The 24,291-nt window shown below is 32.2% G+C and overlaps 4 protein-coding genes and 1 long non-coding RNA gene across 5 annotated transcripts in view; 3 read left to right on the top strand and 2 right to left on the bottom strand.

The window, feature by feature from the left end:
* Positions 1 to 9,153: 9,153 nt before the first annotated feature.
* The window catches only part of LOC149879026 (uncharacterized), a 106,772-nt gene continuing 91,634 nt past the window's right edge, over positions 9,154 to 24,291 (bottom strand). Inside the window, exons 2-3 of the long non-coding RNA XR_016447107.1 lie at positions 10,442 to 11,039; positions 9,154 to 10,322 (exon numbers count right to left, since the gene is read on the bottom strand). This is a non-coding gene — a long non-coding RNA (uncharacterized LOC149879026). The remainder of the gene's footprint in view (positions 10,323 to 10,441; positions 11,040 to 24,291) is intronic.
* LOC149879035 (uncharacterized) lies at positions 13,289 to 13,885 on the top strand. The gene has a single exon (XM_090071265.1). It carries the CDS (start codon positions 13,289 to 13,291, stop codon positions 13,883 to 13,885), a length of 597 nt encoding a protein of 198 aa, XP_089927391.1.
* LOC149879034 (uncharacterized) lies at positions 14,122 to 14,538 on the top strand. Its single transcript, XM_090071264.1, has one exon. It carries the CDS (start codon positions 14,122 to 14,124, stop codon positions 14,536 to 14,538), a length of 417 nt encoding a protein of 138 aa, XP_089927390.1.
* On the top strand, positions 15,144 to 15,821 carry LOC149879033 (uncharacterized). Its single transcript, XM_090071263.1, has one exon. The coding sequence runs from the start codon at positions 15,144 to 15,146 to the stop codon at positions 15,819 to 15,821; it is 678 nt and encodes a 225-aa protein (XP_089927389.1).
* LOC145181361 (intermembrane lipid transfer protein VPS13B-like) overlaps positions 17,926 to 24,291 on the bottom strand; it is a 35,204-nt gene continuing 28,838 nt past the window's right edge. The window contains exons 20-26 of the mRNA XM_090071093.1: positions 23,790 to 23,981; positions 22,389 to 22,570; positions 21,456 to 21,711; positions 20,981 to 21,271; positions 19,076 to 20,828; positions 18,668 to 18,974; positions 17,926 to 18,547 (exon numbers count right to left, since the gene is read on the bottom strand). Coding sequence (XP_089927219.1) covers positions 18,079 to 18,547; positions 18,668 to 18,974; positions 19,076 to 20,828; positions 20,981 to 21,271; positions 21,456 to 21,711; positions 22,389 to 22,570; positions 23,790 to 23,981 — 3,450 coding nt within the window. The 3' untranslated portion in view covers positions 17,926 to 18,078. The remainder of the gene's footprint in view (positions 18,548 to 18,667; positions 18,975 to 19,075; positions 20,829 to 20,980; positions 21,272 to 21,455; positions 21,712 to 22,388; positions 22,571 to 23,789; positions 23,982 to 24,291) is intronic.

Here is a 24,291-nt window from a genome sequence, read left to right as displayed (position 1 = left end):
AGTGTTTATTTATTTCTAGTCGTTTGGTTTCCTCAAAATGTTCTCCACACTTGAATTTGCACTTTAAACAGTTCACCGTTCTAGGTGCTTTGGGCGGTACTGCTTTACCTTTTCGTGTCTTGTATGCCATTCCTTTCTCTCTTTTGTCTTTTTCAACAAATCGTTTCCAAAGATTTGGTCTTTTGCCTTGTTTGCGTCCAATTTTTGGTTCAGTGAAAGTTCGCTTTTTTGAACCATTGTTTAATTCCATGGTGAATTTTTAGAATTACGAAAAAAACTATTTAAAATTACCTCTGTTTTAATAAAAGGTTGTTTATTCATTATATTTTGTTTGTTATCGTCTGCCATTTTCAAGAATTACGTCATAGGGCAAAGAAGATATCTCCGGTATAGTCAGATGGCAAAGGAGATAACACCTTTGCCCTTTTGGGATTCCGCACAAATGTAGATAGCTCAAAACTCGCACAAATTTATTGCTCTTCTCCTACTATGTGGAGATAGACCCGCTGCCTAATCTGATTCTAGCACTTAAAATAGATGTCCCTAAAGTCATAGTTGAATTTGAGCACAACATGGAGATAGAACCTCTGCCCTCTAAGGCGACGATATGTTTTCTTTTTACCAGATAATTCACCAATAAAGCTGAGTGTTAACAATGCCTCCTGGCTGCAAAGTAACATTTTGCCGAAAGACCAACTTTTTTGAAACCATGGGCGGCTGCCTCCTTTTATTTTTTTTTTGAGGGCAGAATAATTTGAACTTGCTGCCAGAAATATTTTTAGGAGGCAGAATGTTTTGAAGGTCGTCGCTAACCGGCAGGTGGAAGCTACCAGCAGTTAATATCAGTTGGTATTTCGGAGGCAAGTGATTTGGAGGATGCCTCCCAATTAACGACTGCCGCCAGAATTTTTTTAGAGCCTGTCGCCAATTGGGAGATGGAAGCCATAAGCAGCCACCGTCAGAAAACATTTTGACCATCTTCAATGGTTTCTGTCTCCCTGATGGTAACGGCCGTAATACCGGAGGCAAAATCTTGGTCTCCTATGGTCAAAAGAAATAAAGACAAAATTTTATGTAAAATTATGCTATACTACTGTGATCAAAAAGTAAGGTGAATTTTTAATTTAAACTTCCCGCCTTATTCGAATCGTCCAATCTTTTTTATTTTTAAGTTGGTAGGAATGTCATTAACATTTGCGCCAAATTACAGGTCAAACTCATAATTATTTTTTTTTGTTTACACTTGTTTCTGAAGTACCAAAAGTGCATTCGGCGATTTTCACGATGTCTAATTTTGTTGAGCAAAGAAGTGCTATTAAATTTTGTTTGCGGAATGATATTTCTGCTGCTGAAACGTATCGAATGTTGCAAAAGGCCTTCGGTGAAGAGACTATGTCTCAAAAAAATGTTTACAAGTGGTACAAAGACTTCAAAGAAGGCCGAGAACGTGTTGATGACTTGGAACGCTCCGGACGACCATCGACTTCGATTGATGATCGCCACATCAACAAAATCAAAGAATTGGTGCTTGCAAATCGTCGGTTAACCATTCGAGACCTTGTTGACATGGTTGGAATATCATTTGGGTCGGTGCAAGCGATTTTGAAGGATCATTTGGGCCTCAGAAGACTCAAATCACGTTTGGTGCCGAAATTTCTTAATTTCTTTGAAAAAGAGCGTCGTGTTAAAACGTGTGAAGCAATGCTTTCTGACTATCAAGACGTCTACAAACAAATTATTACTGGCGATGAGACTTGGGTCTACGCATACGACCCTGAAACAACCGACCAATCGAGTGAATACCGTGAAAAAGGCGAGCCGAGACCGAAGCAACCACGTCAAAGTCGCTCAAAAATCAAGGTCATGTTGACTGTTTTCTTTGATTATTGTGGTGTCGGGCACTACGAATTCCTTCCAACTGGCCAAACTATCAACAAGGAATATTATTTAAGCGTTATGCGACGTTTGCGTGAAGCTATTCGCAAAAAGAGACCAGAATTATGGGCCAATAACTCTTGGATTTTGCACCACGATAATGCGCCTTCGCACACAGCACTGGTTCTTCGTGAGTTTTTCGCCAAAAACTCTACCCATGTTGCTCCACAACCACCGTATTCGCCCGACTTAGCACCGTGTGACTTCTGGCTGTTCCCAAAGCTCAAGAGACCACTCCGGGGAAATCGTTTTGAGTCCATTGAAGAGATCCAACGTGAATCGGCACGCGCATTGAAGGCTATCCCTACCGAGGACTTTTCGGCATGCTTCGAAGACTGGAAAAAACGTTGGCAAAAGTGCATTGGGGCCGGGGGGGATTATTTTGAGGGGGACGATACAGATTTGGAAGAATAAATAAAGATTTTTCATTTTATAAAAAAATTCACCTTACTTTTTGATCACAATAGTATACTATTGCCAAACTTTGACTATTTAAAAAAATTATGATTTTGTCAGGATGGTTTCTTCTAATAGTTTTTCTATAATAAAATCAGATGGTTTCTTCTAATATATTTTTCCAGTAATAAAATCAGTAAAAATGAACTCTCAAGTACAAATGTGATTAAAACTGTCTAAAATGCAACCAATAAACTATTTATACATATAACTATTTCTGCATACACAAAACTTTTTAGTTTTTGGTTCTTGCAGTATTAAAAACTAAAATAATAAAATCCAAAAAATACTGTGCAGATTTAGATTTTTCTACAAACTCTTGAAGTAAATTATATCATTATAATTATATTACATGTATAAAATTAAACAAATATATATTAAAAAATCATATCAAACAATTTAAGACACTGATAACGTTATTTTACGGAAAACTGATTGTATTTATTCAGGGAAAAATCAAAATTATACACCTAAGTCATAGGGCTACAATCATGTCATAAGATAGAGTATTGGTCTTTAAATTTTTTTTGGTGATTGTCTATATATGGAACCTCACCAGTAAAAAGTTTCATAATTTTTTTTAACTGTCTACGCTACTTTCTATGCCTATGAAGTGAATGTAATTTATCGTATTTTTTGAAAAAAGTGATATTTTAACAGGCTGCTGCAAGTGCTAAAACAAATTTCAACACATAATTTTAAATTTTTCTGCAAGTGGTTACTCTAAGTACACAAAAGTGACAAAATATTGGCACAGCTTGTCTGTTGGTATTGAACTGTAGCGCATTAAAGTTTCAAAAACTTTGTCTAATATTGAGTTAATTAGCAACTTTGAGGTACAAGAACTCAAAATTGTTTAAAACCAGTCCAAAACACCTGCAAAAATAGATAATTTGGGTGATAAACTATTACCATAGAAAATTTCAAGTGATCATCTATTTTATTTAAAAAGTTATAATCTGTCAAAAATCAAAAAAATTTACGATAAGCTCAAGATATTTAAGTTTCGCCGTTTTCAGTCTATATTGATTCAATTATAACTTTAGAACGGTTTGGCGAATCAAGCTGAAATTTTCAGGATTGTGTTTTTTCCACAAAAGCTGTGGGTGGTCAAAATTTGAAGTAAATTGGGGGTGGTACCCTGGGGCACTTTTGAAAAACTAGGTGATTTCATATGGAATAACCCAACTATTAATCCAATATTATCACAAAGGATGTTTTCAAAACCTATCGCAAAGGTTTTTCCAATTCATTTTGATGTATATAAACATTCGACAATTACCATAATCCTTAAACTTATTTAGCTGCTTTTAATAAATTTATGTAAATTACTTGTTAATTCAACAAATGTCCATGCATTTGTTGTCATTGATTTATAATTATTTCGAATAATAAAAATTTTACTACAAAAGAATTTAATAAATCGATTTCTATTTCTTCCAAATAAATCGGTTAAATTTGTTATGTCAACAGTTTACTAAAGACTACTGCTGATTTTATTAATTTATCTATTTTCAGTCTAAATCTTTTTCTTTCTTGCAAAATTTTCATTCTTGTTAAATAAACATTTTCTTTTTCTTCATTTTCTCCAGTTTTATTTGTCTTTACTATACAAATTATAAGGCTATCAGTCAAATTTCAATGTGTTGTAATTAAGCAGGATCCATCCTCCTATAGTAAAATAAATCACATTTCTATATAATTATAAAATATACTTGTAAATAACTTTTTTTTAGTTATATAGTAAGCATTGTAAAATAGTAATTGATTTCTTTGACCAGGAAGTTCCATCAACTACATTAAAAAATAAAAAAAATCATGAAAAGTACTCAAAAGAGACTATGCTGTCAAAATATATTTGGCAACAAAAAGAAAAAAATTTTAACTTTAAATTAAACTGGTCTATTTTAAAAACTGCGCCTACCTATAATAACATATCTCAAAAATGTATATTTTGTTAACAAAAAAAGTTTAAAATTATTACTTATTTAGATCAAGAAAATTCACTAAATAAAAAAAACTGAACTTATTTCTAAATACAGACATGAAAATAAGTATCTTTTAAAAAATTATAAAAACAAATGACCAAATTTATCAACCAAATTTATTTAATTCTAAATACCAATTAAAAATAATAAATTTATATATATATATATATATATATATATATATATATATATATATATATATATATACATACATATATATATATATATATATATATATATATATATATATATATATATATATATATATATATATATATATATAATCAAGCAAAAATTAAAAATTATTTTATGCTGCTTAACTGCAGTATTACCTTATCGGGTTATCATTTCTTAAAAGAATTATAGACATTAAAAAAAACAAGTGCGTTTAAACTTTCTGTACAAGGTGTATATATAGATTAAAGAACCTTTGATATACTCTCTAGCCAGTGTGTGTGTTTGTGTGTGTTTATATATATATATATATATATATATATATATATATATATATATATATATATATATATATATATATATATATATATATATATATATATATATATATATATATATATATATATATATATACATACATTAAAGTACCTTTTACATACTCTTTAGCCAGTGTGTATACATATTTATGTAATGTACTTCAGGAAGAATAATGTATTTTATAGAAAGTAATGTATTTCAGGTAAATAGGAGTACTATTAGGCGAACCTCTTCACTGATATGTATCCAGACAAATAATTAGCCAGGGTCAAATACTTTAAATGTGGCTGAAAAAATCTGTGGACTCTGCTCTTTAAATCTTAGTATAGATTATTTATATTTATGATTTTATAATTTAAAAATAAGGTTAAAATAAGATCAGTTAAAACATTTTTTCTCTTTATGTTATTTTATAGTTTGATTCAATAGATTTTTTATCGTTTTTACTTATTTCAAAAATTGTTATAAAATTCTTACTATTAATTTTAGATAGAGGAGATTCTCATGATTGTTGCAAAAGTAAAACTGTAACCAATATCATAGATATTAGTGAATCACTTGGGGATAAATATGCAGAACAAGTAGCATCTGGATTGTTAAAGCATAAAATGGAGAGTTAAAGTATTGTAAGTGTAGAACAGTTCAAGATGTCTACAGGTGGAAATCTTCTCTCTGTTACAGTTGGAGTAAATGAAATTAAGTCAAAAATAAAGAAAGTAAATCATGTCTTGTTCAAAAACATTAAGGAGCTATTAAATGCATTAGAACTTTCTAAAAATAAAACCAAAAAATTATGTTCTACTTTACACAGGAACCTAACAAGTGCTGTAGAATCGATTATTAATGTTAAAATGACTGAATTGCAGGAAACTCTGAATATCTTTAAATGGTGGACAAAACTTCTTTAAGTTATTATTAATGTTTTCGATCCAAAAAATCATTATTCTTCCTTTGAAATATATGAAGATTCTGGTGTGAAGCAATGCTATATTCTTGCCATTGTGGAGATGGTCTTAGAGGATAATGGCAATCTCCAAAAATTATTGGCACTTCTTCAACTTGAAGAAGTAAACTTCAGTATGGCATTTGACCTAAAGTGTGCAAATAGTGTTTTTAGAACTTTCAAGTCACTCTGGTAAATATGTTTGTGTGTATTGTGAAGGAGAATGCTCCCTTGAAGCAGGGAAACTAAGAATGTTGGGCTCTATAGACTTTTGTTATGATCAATATGTATATGGTGGAAAAAAAAGATTGAAAATGCAGGAATAAAAAAATGTAATAAATCCTCACTTCGTTTACTTAAAAGAAGATCAAGAAACTTTTCTTGAACACATTGTTCCTCCACCTGAGCTTCACATTATGATGGGAGTTGTGGATAAACTTTGTACTTTGCTTGAATAAATGCAGGAATAAAAAAATGTAATAAATCCTCACTTCGTTTACTTAAAAGAAGATCAAGAAACTTTTCTTGAACACATTGTTCCTCCACCTGAGCTTCACATTATGATGGGAGTTGTGGATAAACTTTGTACTTTGCTTTAATATGTTTGGCCAGCTTTTCAAAGCTGGTTGAAAACACATTACATATTAATGAGAGGGTACTATAAAACAAACAAAGGACAAAAACGTTACGGAGAAAAGCTAAAATCTGCTGTGGTAAATTTTAATTTAAACAAGCATTAACCTAAATATCATTTGTGATACAAATGTATTTATATTATGGTTTTTTTGTAAATGAAATAAATAAATATTAATGGGTTATTTTGACTACCATAATGGCTGACTTTATTAAAACTTTGGAAGAAAAAAAGCCAAGAATTATGCGTTTTAATTTTGGAAGTATGCATATTTAGCACTTAGTTCAGATTTTTCTGACAACATATATTGTGTTTACTAATGCATATGATTGATTAAATGTAAAAAAATCAGGAGTGGGGAGAGTTTCAACCTGGGGGTCAATTTGGAGAACAGTGTTGCTTCACTTTTTCTTTACAGAATTTTTGTGAAGTTAGACATCTAGATAATATATACAATTGGGAAGGATCAACTTTTAAAACCGGTAAAGGTAGGCAAAACGACATCTTGACTCGACTTGAAGATTTATAATATATTTGAACTAAAATTTGGCATTTAAAAAAAAAAAAAATTGGATTATTGTAAAAAATATCGTTATTATACCGATAAATATCGGTTATTTTTATGTATTCCGATAAACCGATAAAAAAAGCCGATAATATCGTTTCAACCGATAAGCTATCGTTTGGTTATCGTTTCAAACGATAACTAAACCGATATTATCGTTTCACAAACAAACTCTTATCGTTTGATATCGTAATCGTTTCATATCGTTATCGGTTTAAAATAAGAACGATACGCAGACCATAAATTTACTCACTTCAGCTCCTTTGTTGATCAACAAAGGAGCAGATGACGTTTACTCAATTTTTTCGGGTCAAGGTAAAAACATGATCAAAACTTCTGATACTATCAAATAAATTAAAAATCAAATGATCATTTTAATGAATTTGTTGAGGAACTTCAAAAGTTTGATTTTCAAGATTTTGATCTGCTTGACCGAATCATATATAAAGAAGAAGTTGTTGAAGATTCTGAAAATGCAAATGATGCGATCTAAAGGCAAATATTTAAAAATGAGGGAAAAGGATAAAAGTATAAGAAAATAAAGTTGGTACAATCTATGTCAGATGTTTTGTGAAGCCTGTGTTTTCCAATTAGCTTCTAAAGATGTGACAGAACCATTTAAAGTCACTCTTCCTGAATAAGAAAATTTATCAGATTCAAATAAGTGCCGAAATATGGTGCAATTTTTGGTGATCTCAAGGGACCACGCAAAGATTTTGCTCTGAGATGGGGTATTATGTATATTATGGCATCATGTTTGAAAAACTCGCTATATATGAAAAAATTAAAACAACCATGAACGAAGATGAAAAAATGAAACCTGCAAATTTATTGAGGAATTTGCAAAAGTACTTGAACTGATATTTTAGGAAATGATGAATTTTCAAAAGATAAGACAGTACCATGTTAGACTCTTTTTTGGAAAAGATTGCAAAAAAATTTAACAATTTCACATCAAAACTTCTAGCAGTTTTAAATCTACAATCACAAAATTTTTTTGAATGTAATGCTTTCATTGCTGCACTCTCATTGGATCCTTGTTTTGCATGGATTAGTGCTAGTTATGAAGTTTTCAACAACTTTTTTGAGAAGTTGTGGAAAAGATCACCTACATAAGATTCATTACTTTACAAACTAACAAAGGTAACTTGCTGAAATTACTGGATAGAATGAAAATGCGTATAATGAAGATGAAGAATGTTTGACTCAACTTTCAGGTAGGGACTTCAATGTTATTAAATAATTCATATTTAACACAGTTGATATTTTTGGGGATAGTGCCCTTCTAGCTAACCCAAAAAAGCCACCTTTATAGGGTAATAGTGGACACATCTAGGTGTCCAAAAATGGGAGTTTTAAAATCCATCTATTACGTCAGAGAAAAAAAAAATCAATTTTAAGTTGAAAATTTCCCAATTTTTTTACTGTTTCGATTATTTACTAAACAAGCCATAAAATTGAAATGGGTCATTGGAACTTCATGAAATTTTATGGTGTTGCACCTATATAGTATGGCTATCAATGAAAATTTCATGCTGGTAATAAAGTTATAGGCCAAAACGTTTTGTAAAATCATACATTTTGACAGTGTTGGTACTAAAAGTTTTTAGTTTTGGTAAAAAAATTTTGTCTGAATGCCTTGATTTCTTGTATGTATACTCTATAGACAATAGGCAACAACTTTTGTTATTAGAGTTTTGGAATTAGGACCATTGCTGAAAAACTGTGGCCACAAAATCATTTTGAGCCCCAAAATTTCCTTATAAAATTGGCAAATCAATTTTTAATGAAAATGACCAACTGAGGGGTCCATTTTGCATTTTTTGCTACCCTGAGCACCAATCAATATAAAAATTATAGAGCCTATTGAAAAATATCAAAAAATTACAACTTTTAGGTTAGTTTTTAGATTTTCATAAAATAGGCCTTTATAGGTACATTTTCTACGCATTAGTTTAGTTTCAAAATGTAAAAGCAATAAGTAACCATGGCTTTTTTGCATGAAAATTAAAAAATAAAATTAGATTGTAAAGTATAATGGATGCATGTACACATAACACAAATAGGGGGGTTTTGCCCAATAAGTTAATTTTCAGGGTTCCTCTTCATGCACCTTAAGGCTTTAGTAAAGATTCAAAGCTAAAAAAAACTTTGAGATGCAATAAAACTTGAATTTCAATCAGGTAAGTCACCTGAAATAGTTGAAATGAAGAGTTGAAGAAAACTCAAATATTAGAGGTGCAAGCTTTTAACTCGAAAGTTTTATCTTCTTCTTAAATTGATAACTTAACAATTTACTCTCAATCACAATTTAGGTTTTTTTTCTTGATTCAAGAAACACCTACTTTCTAATTTAATTAAAAAGTTCTAAAATAAGCTTCACAAATTTAGAATTATTAAATGTAGCATTTTTGGCAGAGTAAGACTATTAAAGGTGCTTGCTGTTGTAGTCCACAAGGCAGTTTTTAAGTCTAAGAGCGTATTCTGGATGAGATGGGGGTCGTTTGTATCGTTGCCAATGATGAACAGGTAGTTGAAGCAGCTCATCAAAAGTCTTGATGAGCTGCTTCAACTACCTGTTCGCTGTAAATTCCAAATGGTGACATGTGGCAGTTCACAAAGTTTCTGATGTGGTGAAATTACCATATGGATCTTGGTTGTAACACTTGCATTTGGGATGGCAAGGTATGAGTCTTGAAATTGTTGGATTTTGTCCAAAAAGTAATCCTCAAGGTTTGATCCAAAGCAGCTTTTCACTACAGCATCAAACTTCCTGAGCGCTTCGATGAATCCAAAAACTTGGAAAGCCGACTCAGCTTCTGCCAACTGTTGAAGCCTATCCACATTCCGAAGAAGTTTGCGACAATTGTTTCTTTCAAACATGCCTCCATGATAGGGGCTCAGTTTTATGTTAAGAGAAGTTGGCCATTTTTTGGCATTGGGCCATACACTTTTCATCTTCTGAAAAATGTGGTTAACAACTCCAAGCAAAAAGTGCAATTCGGGTGGAGGCAAATGTCCAGAATGAGAGTATCATCGGCTCCACTGAGGATAGGTGGATGGACAACATTACAGATGTGTTTTGCCTTGACAAGAATGCTCCCTGCACTCAAGAAGCTTTTATAGCTCTCTCTGAGTGACCTAAGTGTTCTCAAGGCTCCAGCCTTCTCTAGATTTGTGAAATCAATGCTACACCAAAAGCAAGGGTGAGAGCTTGAGTGAGCTTAAAGCCCACAGAGAATGTTGGCCAGTTTCAAGTCACAAACAACAATGGCCTTCACTCTATCGACTTGAATGAGCGACAAGCATCTGGCGCTTTACACCCGTATCTTTTGCAAGCCTGTCAGTCAAGAGACACTTTTGAGGAGGGGACTCTTTTGTGGCTCTGTTGATGACTCCCAAACAAAACTTCAGAAATCCCTTGCCACTATTAATTCCGATTTTTATAATTCACTTAGTTGAAACACTTCGAGATGTGCTGGTTGTGCCAATAAGATCAGTGATGTTTTTACAGTGGGCAACAGTGTGATCTGAACCAGTTTCACCTTTTGCATCAGAAGCTTTTATATTTGAGTGGGTAAAAAAATCACTCAGTTTTTGAGCAGCAGCCAGAAAATGTTTGTTGAAATTCGGCTCAACAAGCTTTGTGCCTGAAGTCTGGTTTACTACTCTTGCCAATTTCATCATTCCCTTATTAGATAAACCTGTGTTGAGCTGAACATTAACCATGTCTTGTGTCTTCAAAGCAGGAGAGATGGTTTTTGGTATATCTCTACTTGGCCCTGTAATTACAAATTGGCTTATGAAACATTTTTCCAATTACTAAATTATTGAGGAGAAAAATGCTTCTTGAATAAAAATATTTGTCGTGTCAATGTAACATTACTCTAGGTGCTTCATTTAATAATATTCATTATTAAATGAAGCACCTAGAGTCACAGGAAGAAGTGGTCCTCCAGATGGTTTTGATAGCCTTACAGTGCCTTTTGGTGAAGCTGTTCTGCTTGCAATCATCTTTGCAGCAATCTGTTCTGCAACTTTCTCATCTTGAGTAGCTAGCCCTTTGAGGTTTTCACGAAATGTGGATTGGTTACAGTTGTGTGGAAAGCCTTTCCCGATGGCACTCAGACAATCGTTACAGCGCACAGTGGGCCCTTTCTCATCAGCTCGAGAAACATATAGTGGATGTTTCTCATCCTGCAATCCTGCAGATGAAACAGTCACAGTTTTCCCCACAAGTTTCCAATCTGACTTAAATTCATACAGTGATGGTAGAACAACTTCTTTGCCTTCATCTCGCTTCTTCATGATTGTCTGGCATGTATCACATATTCCTTGAGGCACTCTTGCATCACCCAAGTGAAAGTTGATGCCATAGATTTTTGATAAACGCTCCACTTGGAATGAAGTTATTTGCCCGGAAACTTTTTAAGGCAAATTAGACAGACAATTTTTCTGTTCTCCTCGTGACCTCTTGCATGATTTGGCATTATGAGAAATTGCTTAGTCTCCTATAAATGCAACAGTATTTAAATAGTTTTATCAGTCTTGAGATTTAAACTATCTCTTCGTTGTGCAAATGTAAAGAATTAAAAAAAAACAGGCTAAAGTTTGTAGACATAAGCCAAAATATAATTGATGTTATTGACAATATATGCAATTGAAACGAATCGAAAATTTACCTGTATGCAGAAATATGGACGGTCACAAAAGTGAGGGTGAACCTTTTATTTGGAGATTGGTTTAAAATTTAAGCAATACTTTAACACAAAATTTAATGCTAAACGCATACTAAAAGAAACTAACGGAAAAGATATTTGGGTTCACAAAGCATTGATTAGAGATTTGGAAGGATTGACGGCTACACACAGCACGCACAAAATCAAAGAAGTTCACGACTTTTACAACAAGCTTACGAGAACTGTACGAACATTGAAAACTATCCAGAAACTGCAAATAGCTCAATCATTCGTGTATTCATCGATGGATAAACTTGGACCAGTTCGTAAACTACTCACACAAAACGATGATGGATGGGAAGAATGGGAACTGGAGCAACTTGTTGAAAAGTTGCAAAAGTACATTGAAAGGAATCCGTTGAGCTCAACTTTTAACCCAAGCGACGAAGAAACAAAGGGCGATAAGAAGGACACAAACGTGCAGTCAAGGTCCTATGAGCATCGAAGCACCACATTCAAACAATACAATGGCGGTCTTTATGACAAAATCAAAAAAGCGAAGATTGTACAAAAGTGCTAACTGTTGCAGACGCAGGGAGATTCTAACAAGCAAAAGATTATGTTACAACTGTATTGGTTACGGACACTCCGCGATAAATTGTAAATCAAGAGGATGCAGAAAGTGCAACAAAAAACATCACACGTCCATTTGTCAAGATGGGAACGAAACAATGGATGGTAAAACGGAAAATAAAAAAGAAACCATCGGAGCGGTGCTTAATGCAAGTACAACTATTCACCCAACAGTGATCGCAAAAGTAAATGGTGAAAAAGCAAGGATAATGTTGGATACGGGTGCTGGAAGTTCCTATATATGTACGAACTTAAGCTGAAACCTACACGAAACTAAAGCTGAAACCTACACGAAAGGAATATAAAAGTATTGAACAGCTCTATGGAACGGTGGACAAGCGTGTGGAAATATATAACTTTACGCTAGAATCAACAACGATACCGGAATTTCGCATCAAAGTTGAATGCACCAACGCAGAAAAGGAAACACCCACCTTTTTACCCAACCCGATGATTAAGAATGTTAAGAAGCATTTTGCAAAACTGAGGAGACTGAAATTTAGCGATGATGAAGGGTGTGACGAACTTCAACCTGTTCACATTATACTCGGTGCTGCTGATTATCAACGTATAAAAACCACGGAACCGGTAGTTCTCGAAAAAAATCCGGATAAAGATCCAGGAGCCGAATTAACTATGTTGGGATGGACTTTTTCTGGGAGACGAACACAATTGAGTTCTGGTATTGAGAAAAGTTTCTTATTGAAAACTGGTCGTGATGAGTTCGAGCAAATGTGTAGTTTAGAAGTACTTGGATTATCAGACACAAGTAGCGAGTCAATGTTCCACCAAGACTTCAGCAAAAAAACTGCATTAAACCGACGAAGGTTATTATGAAACCAGAATGCAGTGGAAAAAGGTATTGTTAAACTGCCAAACAACGGAAATCTGGCTCTTAAAAGATTGGGAAGTGTAAAAACTCGATTGAAAAAACTTAAAAAACTAGAGCAGTATAATGATATAATGATGAAACAGATCAATGAGGGAATATTGGAGATGGCACCAGAAAAACCTACGGAAGAAATTATTCACTACGTTCCTCATCAAGCGGTAATCAAAGAAAATGCTGAGTCAACGAGAATGAGAATTGTTTATGATTCTTCAGCTAGGAAAGACGCTCAATCACCTTCATTAAATGATTGTCTAGAAGTGGGACCATCGCTGCAACTGTTAATATTTGACATACTCATACAAAATCGGATGAATAAACTCTGCGTTTTAGCTGATGTGAAGAAGGCGTTTCTGCAAATTAGAATACACGAAATAGATAGAGACGCGCAACTCTTAATTTGGTATAAGGACTTAAATAAAATGGAATTAACGGAGTTACGATTTACAAGGGTGATTTTTGGTTCAAGTTCAAGTCTTTACATTCTCGGTGCTACGATTAAAAAGTATATATCAAAATACAAAGACATTTATCTAAAAATGGCGCTTGCTCTGGAAGAAGATACTTATGTCAATGATATACAAGCAGGTGGAGAAAATGAAGAAGAACTTATCAGGTTTAAAAATGAATTGACTTTACTGCATGCATCACTATCGGAAATAAAGAAGTGATAACAAAAAGAACAGTGCTATCCACTATCAACAATGTCTTTGACGTATTGGGATTCAGTGCACCTGTTTTAATCACTGGAAAAATACTATACAATCGACTATGCTTGTTAAAACTCGGATGGGATCAACAAATTCCAAATGAACTTTCAGAAGAATGGAAGACCTGGATTAAGGCAATAAGATTTAAAAGAACTATTTCAATTCCGCGGAGCGTTTTGTCTGAAAGAATTATTGAAATGGAGCTCCACGGATTTTCAGTCGCAAGTAAATCAGCAGTATGCGCATGCGTCTACATTGCAGTGACCCATCAATATTCAAAAACGAGCAACCTACTTGTAGTAAAAGCTCGGATTGCACCAAGGGATCTTAGTACTCCTAGATTGGAGCTGGTAGTGGCGCATTCCTTGAGCAAGTTAATGAACCATGTTAGGAAGACATTAAACAAGTATAATGTTATTGAAGTATATCATTGGGTTGACAGTACTGCGGTACTTTGCTGGTTAAAAGAAAGGGGAAGTTGGCCACAGTTTGTCAGGAACCGAGTTCAACAGATACTATTGAATGGAGAAGTAAAATGGCTTTATGTCCCAACAAAAGAAAACCCAAGTGATCTTGGAACAAGAGGAGTGAGTCCTGATAAATTATCAAGCTAGTGGCTCAATGGGCCTATATGGTTGAAACACAAAGAAAATTGGCCAATCCAACCAGAAATAATAGAAGCGCCGTACGCATCATGTGAAAATGTTGGTATGAAATAGAATGTCAGTATGGCAACAGAAGAAATAAAGGGACATCATATATTGAAAGAAATGTTGAGTAAACACAAGTATTGGAATATTATGAGAATATAATCCTTTATAATAAGGTTTATTTACAATTGTCGGAGTAAAGAAAAAATAACAGGTCCACTGGAAGCTGAAGAGATGATAGAAGCGGAGTTGATGAATCTTAAGTTACTACAAGAAGCTGTTGTAATAAAGTCCGATGTGGAGCTTAAACAGGATGAAAAACAGCTTTGGAGATGTCACGGAAAAGTCTCTGGGTATAATCCAATATTTGTACCAAAAGGTTTTCAACTAACTCTAAGAATTATTGAGCATCATCACGCAAAAACGTTACACGGGGAAGTAGTAGATACAATGAGTAGCATAAGAGGAAGATTTTGGATACCAAATTTGAGAGTTGCCGTTAAAAAGGCCATTCGTGAATGCAATCTATGTAAGAGATATAGAGACCGCTGTTACCAACAACGAGAGCAATGTTACCACGCTTTAGAACTGAAGGTATCGAATCGTTTACGGTTACAAGTGTTGATTTTGCCGGTCCGCTAAAGTATAAAGCAGCAGAAAAGTTGGTTGAAAAATGTTATGTTGCACTGTTTACATGCGCATGTACAAGAGCTGTCTACCTTAGACTTTGTCATGATCTATCGGTAGGAGAATTTCAGAGAATTTTAAAGGAGTTTGTTGCAAGAAAAGGACCACCACAAATGATGATTAGTGATAACGCAAAGACATTTATAGCAACAGGGAAGTGGTTACTAACACTTAAGAAGGATGAAAATCTCGCAAACTATCTTGCTACCACAGCCATAAAATGGAGGTTTAATTTATCAAGAGCGCCGTGGTGGGGAGGTTTGTTTAAAAGATTAATTGGAATAATGAACAAATGTTTGTCAAAAACAATCTGTAAGGGCATCCTAAGCTTCTTTGAATTGGAAGAAGTATTGTTGGATGTGGAATGCGCTATGAACAATAGGCCACTTTGTTACCAAGGTGACCAATTCGATAATCAAGTATTAACGCCAAATGTATTAATGAGGGGGAGACCTGCAGTTTTGCTTGAAGAAAATATTGATTTAGTAACAAGGGACGATTGCGCACTACGGAGAGTCACGTTTGTGAAAAATTGTAAGAATCACTTAAGGAAAAGATAGATGAACGAGTACGTGCACGCAATGGAAAAACGACAACAAGTAAGGGAAAAAAGAGGCAACGTGAAACTCCCAGGTGTCAAAAGTATGGTGCTCATTAAAGACGATGTGAAGAACAAGGCACTTCTCAACATCGATCAAATTGAAAACAACATTAAGGGGAAAGATAGAGATATTCGTGGCTTAAAAATACGACTGGGAAATGGTTATGTAATTGAACGACCAATTCAGTTGGTGTGTGACTTGGAAATGGATTGTGGGGCAGAAAGCGGAATCGAATCGGATAAGAATTTGGAAACCAGAACCGAAGAGGATACCTTGAAAAGAGAAACGAGACTGGCGAAATTGGATGCAAAACAAAAGATCAATTACATCATGGAAGACGGGATGGAAGATAGCTGATTAAAGACGAAATCTCAGTTTTAATCGGGGGAGGGTGTGGTGAATAAAGTCTTCAAGATGTAATTAGCGTGTGCGAAGGTGTTAATGTTTGTAGGTGCTAATGAGTGTAGGTGTTAATGTATGTAATTGTTATTGCATTAAATGTGCGACAATGACGCTCATAATTTATAACACCTGTCAGACGCTTTCAATGAAGTTTAAATCAGTTGTCTTCTTTTCCAATTAAAAAATTCTTACTATCATTAAAACATCTAGTTCGCAGTGGACCCGCTAGGAATCCAGGTTGTAAAAAGACTAGAGGAAACAAAGTTTGCAGAAAGAGGAAAAAAGAAAAAATGAAATAAAAATAACGACAAGATCGCATTTATTAAGTGGCTCTTACATTTTGCTTAAGCATGGGAGCTTTGTGTTGTAAAGGAAGTATTGAGGATTGTTTTATATGTGATATTTATGGAATAAGCTGAGGAAAAAAGTTTTATTCTAGTTCAAAGTTAATAACTGTTGTTATATTGTGCATTTAAAAACAAATGTTGCAATTGGAATACTTACCTAATGTCAAATGTAAGGTGTGATGTCAGATGTAAATTTGTTTGCCCATAATTGATGGATATGTTTCGGTGCCTGTCAGAAATGGAATAGAAAATTTTTTTTAGTCATTCAAGACTTGTTAAAAGTTTAACTACAATTATTTTTTAGTGAGTTTTATTTGTAAACCAATGAAAAGATAGATTGCTAATAGTTGTATACTTTATGTTTTTTTTTGGGGTTTTTTTTTTTTTAATATCGTTGCTTTTTTATATCTCACTTCATTTTTTTTTATTTATGAAAACAATTTGTTGTCAAAGAGTTATTTAAATAACTTTTTTACGGATTGGGATACAAAAAAAAAGTTAAAATTTTTGCCTCTAGTAGGAAAAATAACAAAAATGGTTTTAACATATATTAAATGAATGAGTTTAATAGTTGTTTTTTTTTCTTCTCACGTATGGTTAAAATAGTTGTTTTGAATAGTTGAGCTAAAAAATTCTTATTTTTTTCATTCTTTTAGTTTTTATGTCTCGACAGAAAAATAAACTTTTTTTAGAATGAGACAAAAATGTTAGAAAATATCTATGGTCAGCAGATGGTGAAGTATGGTTAGAAAATGGTGAAGAGTTAGATTGTGCTATATCTGTTAACTGGCTTTCTGCAGACCATAATTATGTTTTGGCAATCAAGTTGGAATTTTCAACGTCAGATAAAGAATGGTACTAATCCAAATCAACCGTGGAAGAAGTTCCAAATTAAAAAATGTTTTGAGTTTGTTAGCTAGTTTTTCTTATAAGTTAAATTTTTTACTTTTTTGGTTTCATCAACAGAAGATTTCTGTTTGTGTTTTTAGTAAAAATATTTAAGCATTAAAAAAAAACAAAAAAAAAAAACTGTATTGGACTTTAGTCTACATGTTTTTAAATGTGAATATTTTATATATATACGAATATTTAATATATATACGATAAAAAGTTGTCTCGTTTAATATTTCAGTTACTAAGTTCACTCTTTACATGAAGTATCTTTTCATGAGTATAAGTACTTCTTATAATTTCACCTGCTGTTCAAAGCACTTTATATATATATATATATATATATATATATATATATATATATATATATATATATATATATATATATATATATATATATATATAAAAACAAAAACAGTAAATGCATTATAAGATATATTGCAATTCAATTAAAAACTTTTTTAAATAAATGCGTTTAAATGAATTATAATCGACACATGTAAATCATCAAAAATTTTAGTTTATAAATATCTTTATAAATACAAATTTTGAAAATGAATATAAAATCTTCCCTATTACAAATCCATAACATCGACAACGCATGCTGTGTCTTCCAGCGCGTTCTTATTTGCTTGAAACGAGACCAGTAGCAGATTTGCAATACCAGGGTCTACATCAAACGTCATTTCTGCAGTACCTCCGTTCGATTCGCAAAGAGCCTCGACCTGACTGGACGCTGAAGCGCTTCTAAAACTCTGAAAGAATTGGCGAAAGTTGGGGTTTTCATCAAGCGAACTCGACGAATGCAATCGATTCTCTTCTTTTTTCTTGCTTACTTGAAGACAATGGTAGTTGGTTGTTGCTTTGCAGCTTGATAGTTTTATTTCTTTAATAGGAAAAGCCGAGCTCATACTGCCCGACTGAACATCAAATACAAAAAGAACCGCTTCAGTTAGAATTAGAGAACAACTTGATTTTTTTTCGAGAATCGGAACATTTGAAACGATCAAAACATTTCGGCGAGATTCAAGACGCAAAATTTGCCTGTTGTTAAGAAAACAAACAACTGTTATCACAACTTTTACATAGAATTCTAAGATTTTTTATTAACAAAACAAATAAAATTACTTCGATTATAAAATTATAACTAAGTACATGACATACCACAAAAACTTCATTCTGCTCTCGTATTTTATCAAACTCTCAATCTCTTGGCAAAACATTCTTTCTGGTGCTCTTACTAACCCTGCTCCTTGTAAAATCTGTTGGCTAGCTTGTGAGATAAGTTCCATAGCGCCACCGATGGGTTTAGTAATTACACCGACAATACCTTTCGCAAAACCGAGCATCACACCGGAAAATACTTCTGAGGTACTATTTGCATTTGTCACATTCTGTATCGGATGATCAACAATACCCGCTACCGCGCCCAATAAACTCATACCAAAACCTCCAAAAGCATTTTTAAAACCTTTAATACAAAAAGATAAAAAATCACAATATTTGTCCTAGTTATATCCTAAAAAAAAATAAAAAACCTTTTTTTTTGCAAAATCAAATACAGAAACATACTATTTTTTTTTTTTATTGATCTTCTTTCTTCCTGCATTACAAGATGATTTTCATCGAAGCATAGCCTATCCATATTCCTCGACACGCTTGAGGCAAAGTTGTTTATTGAAGTTAGAGTACCCATTGAGATATGAGTGAGAAAAGAAGAAGCACCCTGACTGATACCAGATACAAATGCTGCTGGTCCTTCTTTCAAACCATTATATGGTAAAACGAAGAAGTTCGAAATACCTCGACCAAGATTTTGTAATAAACCTGTGGGATTACCTATGATCTCTAAAGATCCCAGCATCCAACCAGCTCTAACTAGAGCTTGTGTTGCGTAATGATATAGCAAAGTGCGAATGAATTCTTTATATACTGTTTGGGTTGGAAAACATTTGAATCTTCCAAGAACAACAGGCATATGATCAGAGGATAGAAAAACTTTTACAGAAGCATGAACACTAATGAGAAGACAAAGTTCTCCTATTTCAATATTACAAACATGTAGCGGATGAAGAACTGACATAACTGCAGGATCATCTACTGTAGCACTCAAATTTGCTTTCTTTGAAACAGGTACAAAACGGCTGAGAGACCCAACCAGTCTATATATGTAAGTATCTTCAAGATACATTTCGCACGGCTGTATATTTAATCGCACATAATCCAAAAAAACATTGTTGTTTAACTGATTTATTTCAAATGTAAGCGAGAAAAAGTCTGCATCCAGACAAGCTTCAATATCAGGAAACGGAGCATTTTCAACAGGGGAATGATAGCGTTTATCAACCTGCCTCATTGGTAAAAATACAACTGGAAAATGATAACAAAAGTCTTTTAACTGATTATCAATTTGAATGTAACCAATACTTAATTTAAATGAAGATTTAGTTTTGTGTGCATTGTGGATAAATTTTATTTCAGAAATGGAGGCAGATATCATACTTTGGATTTTGCTTTCTGTTTGGTCAATAATTATTACATTAACTAATTTAAATAATATGTTAAACTTTGGAAGCGGCAAAGATTTACATAAGGGGGTAAATTGAAAGTCACTATCATTCAGTTCAACGCAAAGTTGAGAACGAACCACCACAGCATGAATATGCACTTCTCCATAGTTAGGAACAAAGATCTTTATTCTTGAATTATTTTCTAACAGAACAGGCTGACTCAATTCTAAACACGACTCTTTCAATGTAGCAAGTTGGCAACCCAACTCAATTTTATTATTAGTTTTTGGAAATCCAACTTTAAATCCTTTAGGCTGAAAATTCGCAACAGACTTTTTATTCAACGATATAAGATTATTTGAGTCAGAGCAAAGCACCTGGTAACCTTTCTTATTAACATCTGTGGGTAAGAGATCTTTTAAATAGAAATCTATATCACAGTTATTTGTAATTGCAACAATTGAAGATGTATCCTCATCAATAAATATATGAATAACACCTTTTTCAAGATTTGATGTAGCCACAAAAGCATACATTTTATTCCAGCTACTTTTTATATTTAATGATTCTCGGAGATGTTCTTTTGAAAGACAAAATGTTTCACTAGCTATAATTTTAAGTTTGCTCATCAAAATCTTACTAACATTTCCAAAAGCATTAGATGAATCAAATGAAAGTTCTTTAATGTTTTCTACTAAAGTAAAATTTACAAAAAGTCCAAGAGTTGTAAGATTAGCACTGAACTCTTTGTTAAGAATCGAGCAAGGCAAAGTAGAATTTGGAGGTAAAATGGTGATCACAGGATTATCTAAAATCTAAAACAGTTTTTAATAATTTTAGTGCAAAAAGAGACAAAAAAAAAAAAAAAAAAAAAAAAAAAAAAAAAAAAAAAAAAAGGTTTTAAACTCGATTTAAAAAGATTTTTTTAGTGGAAGAAAAATATACCCTAAGATATTTAACAACCTACCTTCTCTTCAGCAAGGCTCTCTGTCATGCATAAGACAGAAACCAATGAGTGCTTTGAGATATTATGTATAACAAATCTTTCTTTAATGTCAACAACATATATTCCTTGCTGATGATGACAAGAGACAATAAACTGATAACATAAACTTGAACTATGTATAGAGCACTGATGAAAGGATTCTGGAATTTTTTTGCTTTGAGCAAAATCAGGGTCCATACTATTAATAACTTGAATATTAGAGGACCATAACAGTTCTTCATCCACAGGTGATAAGCCAACTCGAATATCTGTCTGTAAATTTGTATATGAAAGGAGTTTAAAGTTTAATATCAACATTTTTTCATAATTTATTATTTCTTAGTATTTTTATAAAACTGCACTATCTTACCCAAAAGTTTAACAAAAGAGAGCAAAAAAGACAATAGAAAATATAAAAGAAAAACAATTTAAGAGTATAATTGAAATTTTTACTTACACAAAAATGAAAGAGCGATATTGTTTCATTACAAGTAAGTGTATATATAATTCCTTTGCAATCAATTTTAATGGTTAAAAGAGTACTATTATGTAGCAACAAAGATGGTTTTAACTCAATCAGAACAGTAGGTAAGTGAAACCAATACAAACTAGCTTGTACAATAATTTCTGACTTGTAAGGACATAATTCAACTTGATGGTCTAATAGATTTGGCATACAGTTGACTGTTAGTGACAGTGATGATGAATTGTCACTATTACAAAAAAGATAAGTCTGCTGTTCAAATTCAAAAAGGACAATTTACTTTCAAAAATATGAGTTTTTTTTACAAGAATGTATAGTTTTTAGACAGATAAATATATTTCATCACAGTATCACGTTCAGGACATGACAAATTTGAAATGAAATTATAAAACTAATCATAACTTTTTTTTTATTTAATTTAACAGTTTCAGTTAACTACTTTAGTAATTATAAAATTAATTTACTTCATAACAGTGAAACTTCACTAAATGTGAAATACAACATTAAAAGTAAAGTAGTACAAACAGCTACCTACCATTAAAAAAATCCATCAATCTAACAGTAAGTTTTAATGTTAGATTGTAAAAAGTGAAAAAAAGAGGTCTCATCTTATTTATTAAATCATTTTATTGTTAAAATGTTATTTATCAAAGTAATATTGTTGTTTCAAAATAATTTTGGAATCCTTTTTTCAAGCAAATGATATTATTTAAAGATAGATTAAAAGTTAAATTTCAAAAAAATAAATCTTTCTATTTCACTATTAAGTTACAACATTAATAAAACTAATACTATTATACTAAAACTTATCAAAAGATTGCAACTTTTGATATTGAACTATAATATTGGGTAATTCTTAAAAAAGAAAATACTTTCACAATGAAACAGATAATATCAAACTACTACCTGTTGTAATTGTTTACATATGGCCATGTGTTTTGATTAAAACTAAGGTCTGCAAAGAAACTATTGCATTTCAATTTTTTAGAAAGAGATGTACTTATGTTCAAAGCTGGTTGTGAATATGTAGATGTACGGAATAAACAAAATGACAAATCATAACTACTATCCAAGTTCAAATTGCAAATCTAAAAAAAAGCAAAAAGACATTTTCAAGAAATTACCTTAATACAAATATCAAAAAAAAAGTTTGCAATCTTGAACAACTATAGCCTACTACAGCCATCACAAACTCACAAATGAATAAGAAACTTGTTTGAGAAATATGTATAATTAATGCAAGATAAATGAAATTATAATTTAATCTATAATTTTAATGTAATACCATAGAACAATATGGGTCAGGATAAGTCAGTAAGGGAAGATGAATCACTCAAAATTATATCTCATTTGATCATGCACACACTTTTAGAATTAAGGTTGTAGCTACTGGTAAATTAAAAAACAAAACATTAGACAAAGAAAGTCATTCTGGAACTCATAATTTGATATGAGAAATTGATATTTGAAACTCTTAAATCTTCCTTTAATGTTTTACTGACAGCTAGGATTATGTGTGCAATTTCTACAGACATCTGATTTTTTTGACAACAAATTATTTACTGAAAGTGTATTTAAGGTAAGAAAGTCACAATCAAACTTTTTCTGGAGAAGAAAACAACTCCCTCTTACTCTCTACAAAAACTTTGTTTAATTGTTTTTTAGAAGTGCAAGACAAGCCTGAACAATTACTTATGATCTAATTAGTAGCTGTGATAGTTGACATATAGCCTAATTGATATGCATTTGCAGCAACCCTTCTTTAAAAATCTAAATCCAAAGTTAAAAATCAAAAAAAACCTTTTTGAAATATTTTTTATGGAAAGATAACTCATAAATTCTATTTCAGTAAATTTTATCCATGGCTGTCATTATAGTTTTTTGGCATGGAAATTGTTGCTAGTCACCCTTAACAGTAAGATATTTTTTTAAAGAAAAGTATTTCTACTCACTTCCCTCATCTTGCCCTGTCATGATTGGGTTAAATGAGTCAATTCCTATTTTAGCAGTAGTTTTCTGTCATAACATTTTTTTTGGAACTTTTTATTGGTGCATATTTCTAACATTTTATGCTGCTTGATAGATTTAACAAAAGCACTTAGATATCAATCTGTTTTGTATAATTTAACCAATTCTGCTTATGTGAGTTGGTTTTTACTATATCAACATTTTGATACAACTTGCTAACATCTTATCTAGCAATTTTTATGTGTACTGATGTGCTTGTGGATGATACAAAAATTATAAAACTGAAATTTAATAAAATATAATACGTGCATCAAGTAAACGTTAGAAATATTTACAAACCTGTTTCTCATTACCCTGTCCAGCAACAATAAAATCTTTAACAGAGTTCTTTTGACTGCATCTTATCTGAATTGGATCTGGAAGATGATTACGAAACACATACAATGGAGATATTGTCACAACGTAAACTGATGGAATATTTTCATCATGCATAACAGTCAGCCAACCATTTAAACAGGATTTGCTATCTAACTACATATATATATATATATATATATATATATATATATATATATATATATATATACACATATATATATATATATATATATATATATATATATATATATATATATATATATATATATATATATATATATATATATATATATATATATTTGTGTGTGTGTGTATGTGTGTGTATGTGTGTGTGTGTGTGTGTGTGTGTGTGTGTGTGTGTGTGTGTGTGTGTGTGTGTGTGTGTGTGTGTGTGTGTGTGTGTGTGTGTGTGTGTGTGTGTGTGTGTGTGTGTGTGTGTGTGTGTGTATGAATGTTTATAAAA

This window comes from Hydra viridissima, unplaced genomic scaffold, assembly GCF_058129835.1.
Source record: "Hydra viridissima isolate aposymbiotic clone 2 unplaced genomic scaffold, HvirCarnegie_v1 scaffold_14, whole genome shotgun sequence".
NCBI classification, from domain to species: domain Eukaryota; kingdom Metazoa; phylum Cnidaria; class Hydrozoa; order Anthoathecata; family Hydridae; genus Hydra; species Hydra viridissima.
This window is presented reverse-complemented; position numbering and strand designations above follow the sequence as displayed.

Excerpts from the sequence above, each read along its gene's own strand:
- LOC149879035 (XM_090071265.1), top strand. The coding sequence starts at position 13,289 with ATGATGAAACAGATCAATGAGGGAATATTGGAGATGGCACCAGAAAAA.
- LOC149879034 (XM_090071264.1), top strand. The coding sequence starts at position 14,122 with ATGGAGCTCCACGGATTTTCAGTCGCAAGTAAATCAGCAGTATGCGCA.
- LOC149879033 (XM_090071263.1), top strand. The coding sequence starts at position 15,144 with ATGTTACCACGCTTTAGAACTGAAGGTATCGAATCGTTTACGGTTACA.